The sequence below is a fragment of the Tachypleus tridentatus genome, chromosome 7 (genome assembly GCF_004210375.1).
Source record: "Tachypleus tridentatus isolate NWPU-2018 chromosome 7, ASM421037v1, whole genome shotgun sequence".
Taxonomy (NCBI): Eukaryota; Metazoa; Arthropoda; class Merostomata; order Xiphosura; family Limulidae; genus Tachypleus; species Tachypleus tridentatus.
This window is the reverse complement of record NC_134831.1, coordinates 98,903,746-98,916,172: the sequence shown is the minus strand read 5'-3', so window position 1 is coordinate 98,916,172 and position 12,427 is coordinate 98,903,746. Positions and strand designations below refer to the sequence as shown.

The following is a 12,427-nucleotide window of genomic DNA, read 5'->3' as shown; positions in this document are numbered from 1 at the left end:
GAGATCCATGAACCAGACTTTTAGTAATAAATAATAATAGGATATCTCTCTGCTTCTGTGGAGATCCGTGAACCAGACTTTTAGTAATAAATAATAATAGGATATCTCTCTGCTTCTGTGGAGATCCGTGAACCAGACTTTTAGTAATAAATAATAATAGGATATCTCTCTGCTTCTGTGGAGATCCGTGAACCAGACTTTTAGTAATAAATAATAATAGGATATCTCTCTGCTTCTGTGGAGATCCGTGAACCAGACTTTTAGTAATAAATAATAATAGGATATCTCTCTGCTTCTGTGGAGATCCATGAACCAGACTTTTAGTAATAAATAATAATAGGATATCTCTCTGCTTCTGTGGAGATCCGTGAACCAGACTTTTAGTAATAAATAATAATAGGTATCTCTCTGCTTCTGTGGAGATCCGTGAACCAGACTTTTAGTAATAAATAATAATAGGATATCTCTCTGCTTCTGTGGAGATCCGTGAACCAGACTTTTAGTAATAAATAATAATAGGGTATCTCTCTGCTTCTGTGGAGATCCGTGAACCAGACTTTTAGTAATAAATAATAATAGGGTATCTCTCTGCTTCTGTGGAGATCCGTGAACCAGACTTTTAGTAATAAATAATAATAGGATATCTCTCTGCTTCTGTGGAGATCCGTGAACCAGACTTTTAGTAATAAATAATAATAGGGTATCTCTGCTTCTGTGGAGATCCGTGAACCAGACTTTTAGTAATAAATAATAATAGGGTATCTCTCTGCTTCTGTGGAGATCCGTGAACCAGACTTTTAGTAATAAATAATAATAGGGTATCTCTCTGCTTCTGTGGAGATCCGTGAACCAGACTTTTAGTAATAAATAATAATAGGATATCTCTCTGCTTCTGTGGAGATCCGTGAACCAGACTTTTAGTAATAAATAATAATAGGATATCTCTCTGCTTCTGTGGAGATCCGTGAACCAGACTTTTAGTAATAAATAATAATAGGATATCTCTCTGCTTCTGTGGAGATCCGTGAACCAGACTTTTAGTAATAAATAATAATAGGATGTCTCTCTGCTTCTGTGGAGATCCGTGAACCAGACTTTTAGTAATAAATAATAATAGGGTGCTCACTGAAGGGCTTTTCTTTCACCTTTAACTCATTCTGAGAGTCATGGTTTAAAAGTAATGGTTTATCTAATGACTTGTTCCAGTTCAATAAAATATATCATACAACTTAAATTGTAGCCTTTATTATGTTGTTGTTATGTATATATTATATAGGGATTTTTTAACAGGAGGTATTGTTAGGTTTGGTTATTTATTTGTATCTTAGATGCAGTTTATCAACGATATTTTCAATGTTATAAAAACTGATGAAATCTTAACTTTTTAAACCTTTCTTCTAAATTTGTCTGCAATGTTTCATGTTATCTATATAACTTTTTAAACCTTTATTCTAAATTTGTCTGCACTGTTTCATGTTATCTATATAACTTTTTAAACCTTTCTTCTAAATGTGTCCGCACTGTTTCATGTTATCTATATAACTTTTTGAACCTTTCTTCTAAATTTGTCTGCAATGTTTCATGTTATCTATATAACTTTTTGAACCTTTCTTCTAAATTTGTCTGCAATGTTTCATGTTATCTATATAACTTTTTAAACCTTTCTTCTAAATTTGTCTGCACTGTTTCATATTATCTATATAACTTTTTAAACCTTTCTTCTAAATTTGTCTGCACTATGTTATCTATATAACTTTTTAAACCTTTCTTCTAAATTTGTCTGCACTATGTTATCTATATAACTTTTTAAACCTTTCTTCTAAATTTGTCTGCACTATGTTATCTATATAACTTTTTAAACCTTTCTTCTAAATTTGTCCACACTTGTTCATGTTATCTATATAACTTTTTAAACCTTTCTTCTAAATTTGTCCACACTTGTTCATGTTATCTATATAACTTTTTAAACCTTTCTTCTAAATTTGTCCACACTTGTTCATGTTATCTATATAACTTTTTAAACCTTTCTTCTAAATTTGTCTGCACTGTTTCATGTTATTTATATAACTTTTTAAACCTTTCTTCTAAATTTGTCCTCATTGTTTCATGTTATCTATAAGTTAATGTTGTGAATTAGTAAACACTAAAGCTTAACTCTCTCAGTCTTGAAGTAAGTTTCAATTGAGTTAAAGCAATTTTGCAAATAATAATATTGTTTTTATTATCTTTTATCTCAACAACTTTCTGACTTGCATACAGAACTCTGCAAAAATAATCTGCACGGCTGTGTTTGGATACGACGAGAATCTTAGGATGAGAAAACAGTTCATGTTTCCTCAGAACAACCTAGTAATCACTAGTGTAGACATCCAAAGTGTAGAACCTGTGGATCAGAGAACAAGAGACTCGTTACTGAGATCTGTACAGCTGGCTATTGAAATAACTACACAGAGTCTAGAGGCTACTGCAAGGTAAGCATTTTCTGTTTTCTAATTAACCTGCAACTGGAAACATGTTTTGCTAGGGTCATATTTGGAATGTGTATACAATCGTGTGTCTTTCCTCTTTCATTGTTACAAGATAAAGGGTTCTTACTTTGTTATGACTGGTAACTGTGTGGTTCTCAGTAAAAAGGGTGTTTTATTGAGAGTTGAAAATGTAATATCAATGAATACAGTGTTGTTTTATGTAGAGTTGTAAAAGTTTTTAACATACCATAAATTAGGGTAAATAGGGAATTATGAATCGGTTTATGCTACCCAGGGGCACAAGTGAAGGATGTAACTGACAAAGCAGGAGATATAATGAAGGGGGCTAGCAGAAATGCAGTTTTTGCACTGCAGGTAGGGCCTAATAATGTAGGGATAGGTAGGTAAGAAGAAATAATAAGTACAAAGGGTTAATAAAGACATTTAAAGATGAGGGCCATAACTTAATTTTGTCACGGATGCTCCCCAGAATTAATTGTGTGGATGAAGTAGGACACTAGAGCTAAATGTTAGGCTTAGGTTAGTATGTAAAGATGAGCAGATTGGCTGGTTGGACTTGTGGGATTAGTTCAGTGGAAGAATGAAGAACAGAGTTTTTTTTTTTTTTGGACTGGAGAATTTACATTTAAATAAGGTAGGGGCTGGCTTGTTTGCTAAGACTTATTAACTCAGCTGTAAGGAAAGTTTTAAACAATAACTAGACAGCAGTGAAGGCCAGGAAAAACTAAATGTGAAAAGAATAAGGGGTAGTGAAAAGTTTAGCATAGGAAATAAGTATAGAAGTAGTTATAAGGATAGGCTTAACTACTACTATTGTAATAAATAATATAATGACTTTAGAGCACTGGTAGGAATGGGTGATTTTAATGTAATGGAAATAACTGAAACATGGTTAAACACAGATCATTTTTATTATGGAGGTTTCTTTGAAATACAAGGTTACAGGCTATTAAAGTGGATAGAAGGGGAGTGACTTTGTATGTTAAATGTGAGTTACATCCTGTTAAAGATAACAGCAAGAAGATTCAATCCATTTGGGTTTTTATTAATGAGTATAAAGGGAGAAGTAGGAGTATGTTACAGACCACCAAATGATATTAATGAGTATAAAGGGAGAAGTGGGAGTATGTTACAGACCACCAAATGATATTAATGAGTATAAAGGGAGAAGTGGGAGTATGTTACAGACCACCAAATGATATTAATGAGTATAAAGGGAGAAGTGGGAGTATGTTACAGACCACCAAATGATATTAATGAGTATAAAGGGAGAAGTAGGAGTATGTTACAGACCACCAAATGATATTAATGAGTATAAAGGGAGAAGTAGGAGTATGTTACAGACCACCAAATGATATTAATGAGTATAAAGGGAGAAGTGGGAGTATGTTACAGACCACCAAATGATATTAATGAGTATAAAGGGAGAAGTAGGAGTATGTTACAGACCACCAAATGATATTAATGAGTATAAAGGGAGAAGTAGGAGTATGTTACAGACCACCAAATGATATTAATGAGTATAAAGGAGAAGTGGGAGTATGTTACAGACCACCAAATGATATTAATGAGTATAAAGGGAGAAGTGGGAGTATGTTACAGACCACCAAATGATATTAATGAGTATAAAGGGAGAAGTAGGAGTATGTTACAGACCACCAAATGATATTAATGAGTATAAAGGGAGAAGTAGGAGTATGTTACAGACCACCAAATGATATTAATGAGTATAAAGGGAGAAGTGGGAGTATGTTACAGACCACCAAATGATATTGATGAGTATAAAGGGAGAAGTGGGAGTATGTTACAGACCACCAAATGATATTAATGAGTATAAAGGGAGAAGTAGGAGTATGTTACAGACCACCAAATGATATTGATGAGTATAAAGGGAGAAGTGGGAGTATGTTACAGACCACCAAATGATATTAATGAGTATAAAGGGAGAAGTAGGAGTATGTTACAGACCACCAAATGATATTAATGAGTATAAAGGGAGAAGTGGGAGTATGTTACAGACCACCAAATGATATTAATGAGTATAAAGGGAGAAGTAGGAGTATGTTACAGACCACCAAATGATATTAATGAGTATAAAGGGAGAAGTGGGAGTATGTTACAGACCACCAAATGATATTAATGAGTATAAAGGGAGAAGTGGGAGTATGTTACAGACCACCAAATGATATTGATGAAATTAGTGAGAAACTTTACAATACGGTTAATATTTCAGCTGGTCATTATTATGGCTGATTTTAAATTCAGACATGTAGAGTGGGAAATGCAAGAGTCAAACCATGAGGGAGGAAAGTTTGTTTTGTTTGTAAACTGTTCAGGGTGGCTTTCTTAACCAATTAGTCAATGAACCTTCTAGATTCAATAATATTTTGGATTTATTGTTAACTTCTATTATACAAATGATTGAGTGGGTGGATAATGGGGAACGTCTGGGTACAAGTAATCATTGCTCTACTAGGGTCAATGTTTTGTTGCATATGAAGATAATAAAGAATGATATATTGGTTTCAGATTTCAAAAGAACTAGGTTTAAAAGAGTGCAACAAGAACTATCTGTTGCGAATTGGACAGTTGAGTTATGTGAAGACACTAATCAGATGGGGGGGTTGGTTTGACAGTTGAGTTTTGTGAAGACACTGATCAGATGGGGGGGTTGGTTTGACAGTTGAGTTATGTGAAGACACTAATCAGATGGGGGGGGGGGGGTTGGAAAGTCTGTTAAAGGATGCTTTCCAAAGTCATTTAACAAAATTTAGAATATTATTGGATGGTCAACATGTTTTCTTTAAGGGACAATCATGCCTTACAAATCTTTCAACATTCTTTGAAAAGGTTACTGCTTATGTAGATGAGCATAAGGGTGTGGATTTGGTGTATCTGGATTTTCAGAAAGTATTTGGCAAGGTGCTACATAAAAGGCTTGTAAAAAAAAAGTCTCTTGGTGTGGGTGATAAGTTAGCATGTTGGATAGAAGAGTGGATGGATGGATGGAAGCAAAGGGTTGTTACAAATGGAGTTCACTCAAACTGGATTAATGTCACAAGTGTGGTATCTCAGGGGTCAGTATTTGGACCTTTATTCTTTTTGATTTACATCAGTGACGTAGATAAAGGAATGGTCAATAAATTACTTACATTTGTTGATGATATTAAGGTCTTGGATGTTGGTAGCTGCTGCTTTACAAAATGATTTAGATCATTCAGTGAGTTGGGTGAATAAATGGCAGATGGATTTTAATTATTATAAATGCAAGATATTGTATGTGGGTAACTTGAATTGGAATTACCGTAACAGTGTCATGAAGGAAAGGATGCAACAGATGGTTTCTAAAGCTATCCAAGCAGTGTGCTGTTGTTAGTGGTAAAGTAAATAGGATTTTAGTTGTATTTCCAGAAATTCTAAAGAGGTCATAATTTCATTGTTTAAGTCACTGGTTAGTCCACATTTGGAATACTGTGTTCAGCCTTGGGCTCCTTACCTTAGGAAAGACATTGAATTGTTGGGAAAGGTTCAGAGAAGGGTAACTGGGATGGAGGGGTTGTCATGTCTTTCAAATTCTGTTTTCTTAATAAAAGAAGATTTAGGGGCAGTTTGATTGAAGTGTTTGAGATTGTAGAGAGAACTGATTGTGTTGATGTATCATCTATTTTCCATTATAATGTGATGGCCAACTCCACTATGTGTTGGTAAAAGAGTAGCCTAAGACTTGACAGTTGGTGGTAATGACTAACTGCCTTCCCTTTAGTCTTACACTGCTAAGTTAGGGCTAGCTAGCACAGATAGGTAGCTTTGCATGAAAATCGAAATGAACAAATACTAACTTCAAACATTGTTGGCAGGCACGAGGCAGAAAGGCGTGAACAAGAAGCCAAAGGGCATCTCGAAAGACAGAAGATCGCGGACGAAGTGGAAGTTGAACGTGCTAGGAAAGAACTACTTGAGTTACAAGCTTCCAGCATGGTGGTGGAGAGCTGTGGGCAAGCCAAAGCAGAGGCCCAGAGCCGTGTCGAGTCACAACTGATAGAGGGTAGATCGGAAGTGGAAAAAGCCAAATTAAAAGGAGAGGCTTTGAGAATTGAAGCAGTACGTCTTGGAACTTATTTCTTACATGATATTAAAATGCTGTGCAGTTTAGTAACATGCCACAGTTTTTGAAGACAAATAAAAAATTCTTTGGAGGGATGAATATTGTTTTATTATGAGCCAGAGTAAGCTGTAGGTTAGATGTAAGAAGAATCTAAAATAATTTGTGTGTTTTATATGATCAAGTGTAATGAACTATAATATTATCAAACAGAAAGTAGTTTTCTAATTCTCTAAAAAATCATGGTGTGTATAAATACACGTGTTTTTTCTTACTTTCCCTGTGTTTATTTTTCCTTTAGGAAACTGAATTGAAACGACTGTCTTGTGCAAGACAAGCTGAGGTCCAGTATCTTCAGCAACAGATTAATTTGGAAGTGGAAAAAGTTAAAGAACTAGCTGATATTGATATTCAGAAGTTCAAAAGTATAGTGGGTTCTTTGGGTCGAGAAACAATTAGTTTCATTGCTCGAGCAGGTCCTGAATTACAGGTGAGTGTGTAGGACGTAATTTTAAATCCAGTGTTATGGGAAGTAGCATTTTGTGTTCGTATAACCCTTTCCAAATAGGTCATGGGTCAAAGGTCATCTTGTCATGTTTGTTGATTTGCATTCAAAACTTTACTGAACTATTATTTCTTGAATTTGTATCATTAAGTTTGGTATCCAACTGTAGATTACAGTGTAGAACTTTGTATTATACATTATTTGGCCTCTTAATTTAAAAATAAATATTAAAAAATGCACCTAAACACAGATTTTTGTGTTGTGTCGTATTCTGAATCCAGTACACTGGTTTAAATTGAATGTTTGTGATGTCAAGATTCAAAGTCTGTAGTTTTGTATGAATTAGGAACTCAAATTACCAATATTGACAAGCTAGAATATGAAATAAGAAACTTCTCTCTTTTCTATTTGCTTAGATATCATTCTTGTATTCAATCAAAGACAATGGTCCTCTTATCACTTTTTATTTTTTGAAACTGTGTTTTATATACACTTATTATATATATATATATATGATATGTTATAACCAATTGAAAACTCAGAATACCTCTTTAGTGGTTTCATCAGCCATTTTCAAATATAACTGGGGCATCACTTTCTTTTGAGAGAAACCTTTGTGCTGGTAAGTTGAGTCTTTAGCCTGTTCAAAATTCCTTTTCTCTTAAACCCAAACAGAGTTTAGTAACTAAACTTGATAAATTATAAAGGAATTCTGTGATGTAGCAGAGTTTTTTATTATTATTCAAAAGTATATATAAAACTGAAGAAATATTATTACTTTTCAAGTCTTCCACATGCACAGTTTATTAAGGTTTAGCAAGCTACAACGAGCAGTAACCGAATACAAAGGTTGTAACTAGAAGAAATAACTGTTTGTTTTACTTCTTTATAAGTTTGAGAATCTATTTGTAAATAGTAATAATGTATAATAAATGAAATTTGACTGTATTATACAAATTACTAGTCCACAAAACATTATCAAGACTGGTCAGTTTTGTATTATTGGATTGGTAACAGGAATGGACATGAGCTGTGTGATTGTAACTTTTGTGTTGTTAGCCAGGAATGGCTGAAAGGTCGATATAATAAAAAGTAATAAATATTCATAAATGTTTAATGTTATAAAATTTAAACTACTTAGTCTAAACATGTTATCTCTAGTCATTCTAGAATGAAACAGGCATAATTTATATTGGTTTTGTAATTTTTTATAATGGTTACAATAACCAGTCAAATTGAATGAATCTGAATGGAGATTTGTTAGTGAAAATAACAGATAAAATATAAAGATGTTTCTTAAGAAATGTTTGATAACTATCTAGACATTATAAGAAATGTTTGATAACTATCTAGACATTATAAGAAATGTTTGATAACTATCTAGACATTATAAGAAATGTTTGATAACTATCTAGACATTATAAGAAATGTTTGATAACTATCTAGACATTATAAGAAATGCTTGATAACTATCTAGACATTATAAGAAATGTTTGATAACTATCTAGACATTATAAGAAATGTTTGATAACTATCTAGACATTATAAGAAATGCTTGATAACTATCTAGACATTATAAGAAATGCTTGATAACTATCTAGACATTATAAGAAATGTTTGATAACTATCTAGACATTATAAGAAATGTTTGATAACTATCTAGACATTATAAGAAATGTTTGATAACTATCTAGACATTATAAGAAATGTTTGATAACTATCTAGACATTATAAGAAGTATTTGATAACTATCTAGACATTATAAGAAATGTATGTGAAATATGAAACTTTTCTGATGCATAAAAGTATTTATAATCTTAAAAATAAAATAATTTTGCTTCTTGGATGAGAAATATGCAAGAAGAAAAAAGGCATAAGAAAAACATTAGTTGGCAAATCTTAAGACTCAGTAAAACAAATCAAATTTTGTGTACTAATGCATTGTAATATTTATTGATAACACTAAGTAACAACATTTTTACTTTTTCTTGTTCCTGGGCACAAAATGTTATTTCCCAATTGCTTATGCCTAAAGTAAATGGAAAAAACCTATTTTTCTGTTCAAACTTTGCTTTTGTGACCTGGGAGTGTATAACGAAAACATGATGGGAGACTGTATTTGGAGGCTGATACGTGAAAGTGATTTACATTACAGTCGCAAATCTCGAAAAACTACTCACTTCTAAACATTTTTGTATAACTTTAGTATAAATACATGTAAATCTTGGTTCATATGTTGTTTTATTGCCTGTTTTTACCTAGAAAATAGGTTAATTTCTAAATTTCATTATCCAGGTCACAAAAGCAAAGTTTGAAGGGAATAATGGCCATTTTCTGTACTTTTACAACATAAGCAGTTAAGAAATAACACACACTATCCAGGAACAAAATTTGTGTTACATAGTGTAATCTATCAAATTTTGTGAACATATGCTTACTGATTTCAAAGTAACAGCATAAAAACCATAATAAGCACAAACTGGTTATGAGGTCAGTTCCATGTCCGAGTCTATGTTTAAAGAGACATAAAGTGAAAAAGAATAAATCAATGATTTATATTTCTCTTGTGTTCTCTACATTGTGTTCTCTCAACTTGTAAGTAGAACACCACTAATAGCTTTGATTTTGATAAAGTATTCATTTTGTGTATCTGTTATTTTTGCTCAAATCCATTATAATGTTTTTTGCAGATCACATTTATAAGATGCCCTTTTGAGAACATGAAACTTTACTTAGTTTTTATAAATGTATGTTATGTCTGTCTTAATCACAGAATGCATTGAAAACTTAAAGATTTGAGTGATGAGGCATTTTTATATGAAACTGTATGTTTGAAACTTCTATGCGATTAATTTGGAGTAACTCATAAAAGTAAAAGAAACATGAGAAACCTTTAAATAAATATATAATTTTATGAGTAAAAATAAATAAAAAGCAAGAAATAAATGTGTGTTAAAACTAGAAAACTACAAATTTTTCATTATAGTTTTCTATTAATTTTAATATTTGTTGATGTTTGTTTTTTAATTTTAAAAGAAATGTAATGTATCATTTCCTGTTAAAGTTAACTACATGTTCACCTCCAGCATAGTTGTTTCGAGTTTAATTTAAATGTTTGATGAAATAGAAATATATTAATTACTATCAATAATTGTATTATAGATTGAAGGTCACATATAGAATTAATTTTAAACTCTATAGAAGTGTGCTTTTTTTTTATAAATGATTTATTTCCAGGTGAAGCTCTTACAAGGGCTTGGCATCCAATCAGCATTAATTACAGATGGCGCCACTCCTCTTAACCTCTTCAGTACAGCAAAAGGACTTATTGGAGTCAAATCATCTCAGGTATAATGTTTCTAGTAAACTAAGATAGTTTGTAATCTTTAGAGTGTGATAAACGTAGTAACATTTAAGTATTTTAAGTATATTATATTAGTGTGCATTTATAAAAATATGAAGTGTATAACACAGAGCACTTGCTTATTTGTAACATTTCTTTATTTCAGCACAGAGAAGAAGTGTAGACTAGTTTATCAAATGGATATCACATTCTGAGAAATTACACTGATTGACAGACTAGCATCATCACACATTCACAGTCAGAAATTCAAGCACTCCATTGTGTTGTTAATTTCAAGCACTCCGTTGTGTCGTTAATTTCAAGCACTCCGTTGTGTTGTTAATTATGTAATTTTGTTATATCATCATCCAATGGGTTACACAATAAATATTTCTATTATTAGTCTTGGTAACAGTTAATAGAAATTAAGATAATAAAACCATTTATGGTTAGTTAGTAATTTACTGCAATGTTTTGATGCAGTTGTAACTTCGACACCATATTGATATTTGTGTTGTTTTTTCTGAAATGTGTAGATTGTTTTCTTTACTCACTATTTCTCTAGCAACATTAAACAAATAATAACATGTTTGTTACTTCTTAGATTAGGCTAAATCAAAGGAAGCCTTTTTTGTTGTTACCATTGATTGAAATTGTTATCTCAAAGAACTTTTTATTCAAATTATGTTTGGAGGACGTGCAGTAACAGTGGTTGTATTTTCCATAGAAATATGTTTAAGATAGTATTTGTAAATGGTGGTTGCTACTAATCTTGCAGTTTTTAAATTAGTTTTCTCAAAATTCAGATAGTATATTTATCATACACAGCTTTTCTTGAACTCCAGAAATTACAGACTAACGTTTCCTAACGTTAAAGGGTTGAGCTTGGCCTTATAGTTAGTGTGTTGGACTGTGGAAACAAGGTCAATGGTTTGTATCCTGTTACCAAAAACAAAGAAAAAATTACACTCCACATTGAGGTCATGGGTACTTCAAATCTTAGAATAACCCAAGTAATTTTTTCAGTTCAAAACTGCCCTCCAGTGGAACAACAGTACCTCTGTAGACTCACACTGCCAGAAAATGGGTTTTACCCCTTTCAGCACTAAATAACAACTTTGAATGTTTGGTATGGTGCTGAATATATATGTTTGATACTTCAACTAATTACGGTATCAGTACTAAAAACATGATATCTTGGCAATAACTCAACAAAAGTCCCTGAAATGTTCAGTGATTGTACCCAATACTATATATGTTAAATTAAATACATAAGAAGAACAGGAATAAAGGAAGGTTGCCTGCCGTACTGAGACTTCAGTTCAACTGCAGTCGCCAATCTCGCCGAAAGGATTAATACTGATAGTGGACAGACCACAAATAACTTTTAATGCTTAATTTCAAAAGAAGCAAATGGTTTAAAATTATGGACATAGATACTTATTATGTAACTTTGAAACAAGCCAATCTATTGTCTAAGGTGTTTAAACTTTTACTAAGTTTCAAACAAATTAAAATTACTTCAAGGTTAGTAGCTTGTTATTATGGTTAAAAATTGTGCAACTACAAGTCCAAAACAAGTTGTTACTGTGCATCCACAATTACCATTTTAAATGTTTCATGTCTGTGATTGTGTTAATAAATATACAAAAACAATAAAGAACAGGTATTTCATTACCATAATGTTTGTCTTTGCTATCTGAGAGTAGGACACGTCAGGTTCTCTTAGTTTTTAGTAATAGACACTGGTTTTATAGCTTATAATGTTTTCTCTGTATTATAGTATTTGATAGTAGCAAATTTTAAAATCACTAACAGAAATGCCAAGGTCAAGATAAGCAATATGTTTAAGACTTGCACAAAGCTTCTCTTTCTTCCCATGAGGGGGCCCATTTTTATGGATACCTTTAAAACCTTTTAGTACTTAGAACTTTCATTACATGGAATTTGTTTGAGTTTTGACTTCTATAGTTTTTGTTTTCTTATTA

The 12,427-nt window shown here is 32.1% G+C and overlaps 1 protein-coding gene across 5 annotated transcripts in view; it reads left to right on the top strand.

Annotated features, from left to right (window-relative positions):
• The window catches only part of LOC143256268 (major vault protein-like), a 98,937-nt gene extending 86,818 nt beyond the window's left edge, over nucleotides 1–12,119 (top strand). For all 5 annotated transcript variants that reach the window (XM_076513249.1, XM_076513251.1, XM_076513253.1 and 2 more), the window contains exons 12-16: nucleotides 2,260–2,471; nucleotides 6,347–6,590; nucleotides 6,893–7,081; nucleotides 10,334–10,444; nucleotides 10,606–12,119. In XM_076513249.1, coding sequence (XP_076369364.1) covers nucleotides 2,260–2,471; nucleotides 6,347–6,590; nucleotides 6,893–7,081; nucleotides 10,334–10,444; nucleotides 10,606–10,623 — 774 coding nt within the window. In that variant the 3' untranslated portion in view covers nucleotides 10,624–12,119. The remainder of the gene's footprint in view (nucleotides 1–2,259; nucleotides 2,472–6,346; nucleotides 6,591–6,892; nucleotides 7,082–10,333; nucleotides 10,445–10,605) is intronic.
• Nucleotides 12,120–12,427: the final 308 nt, after the last annotated feature.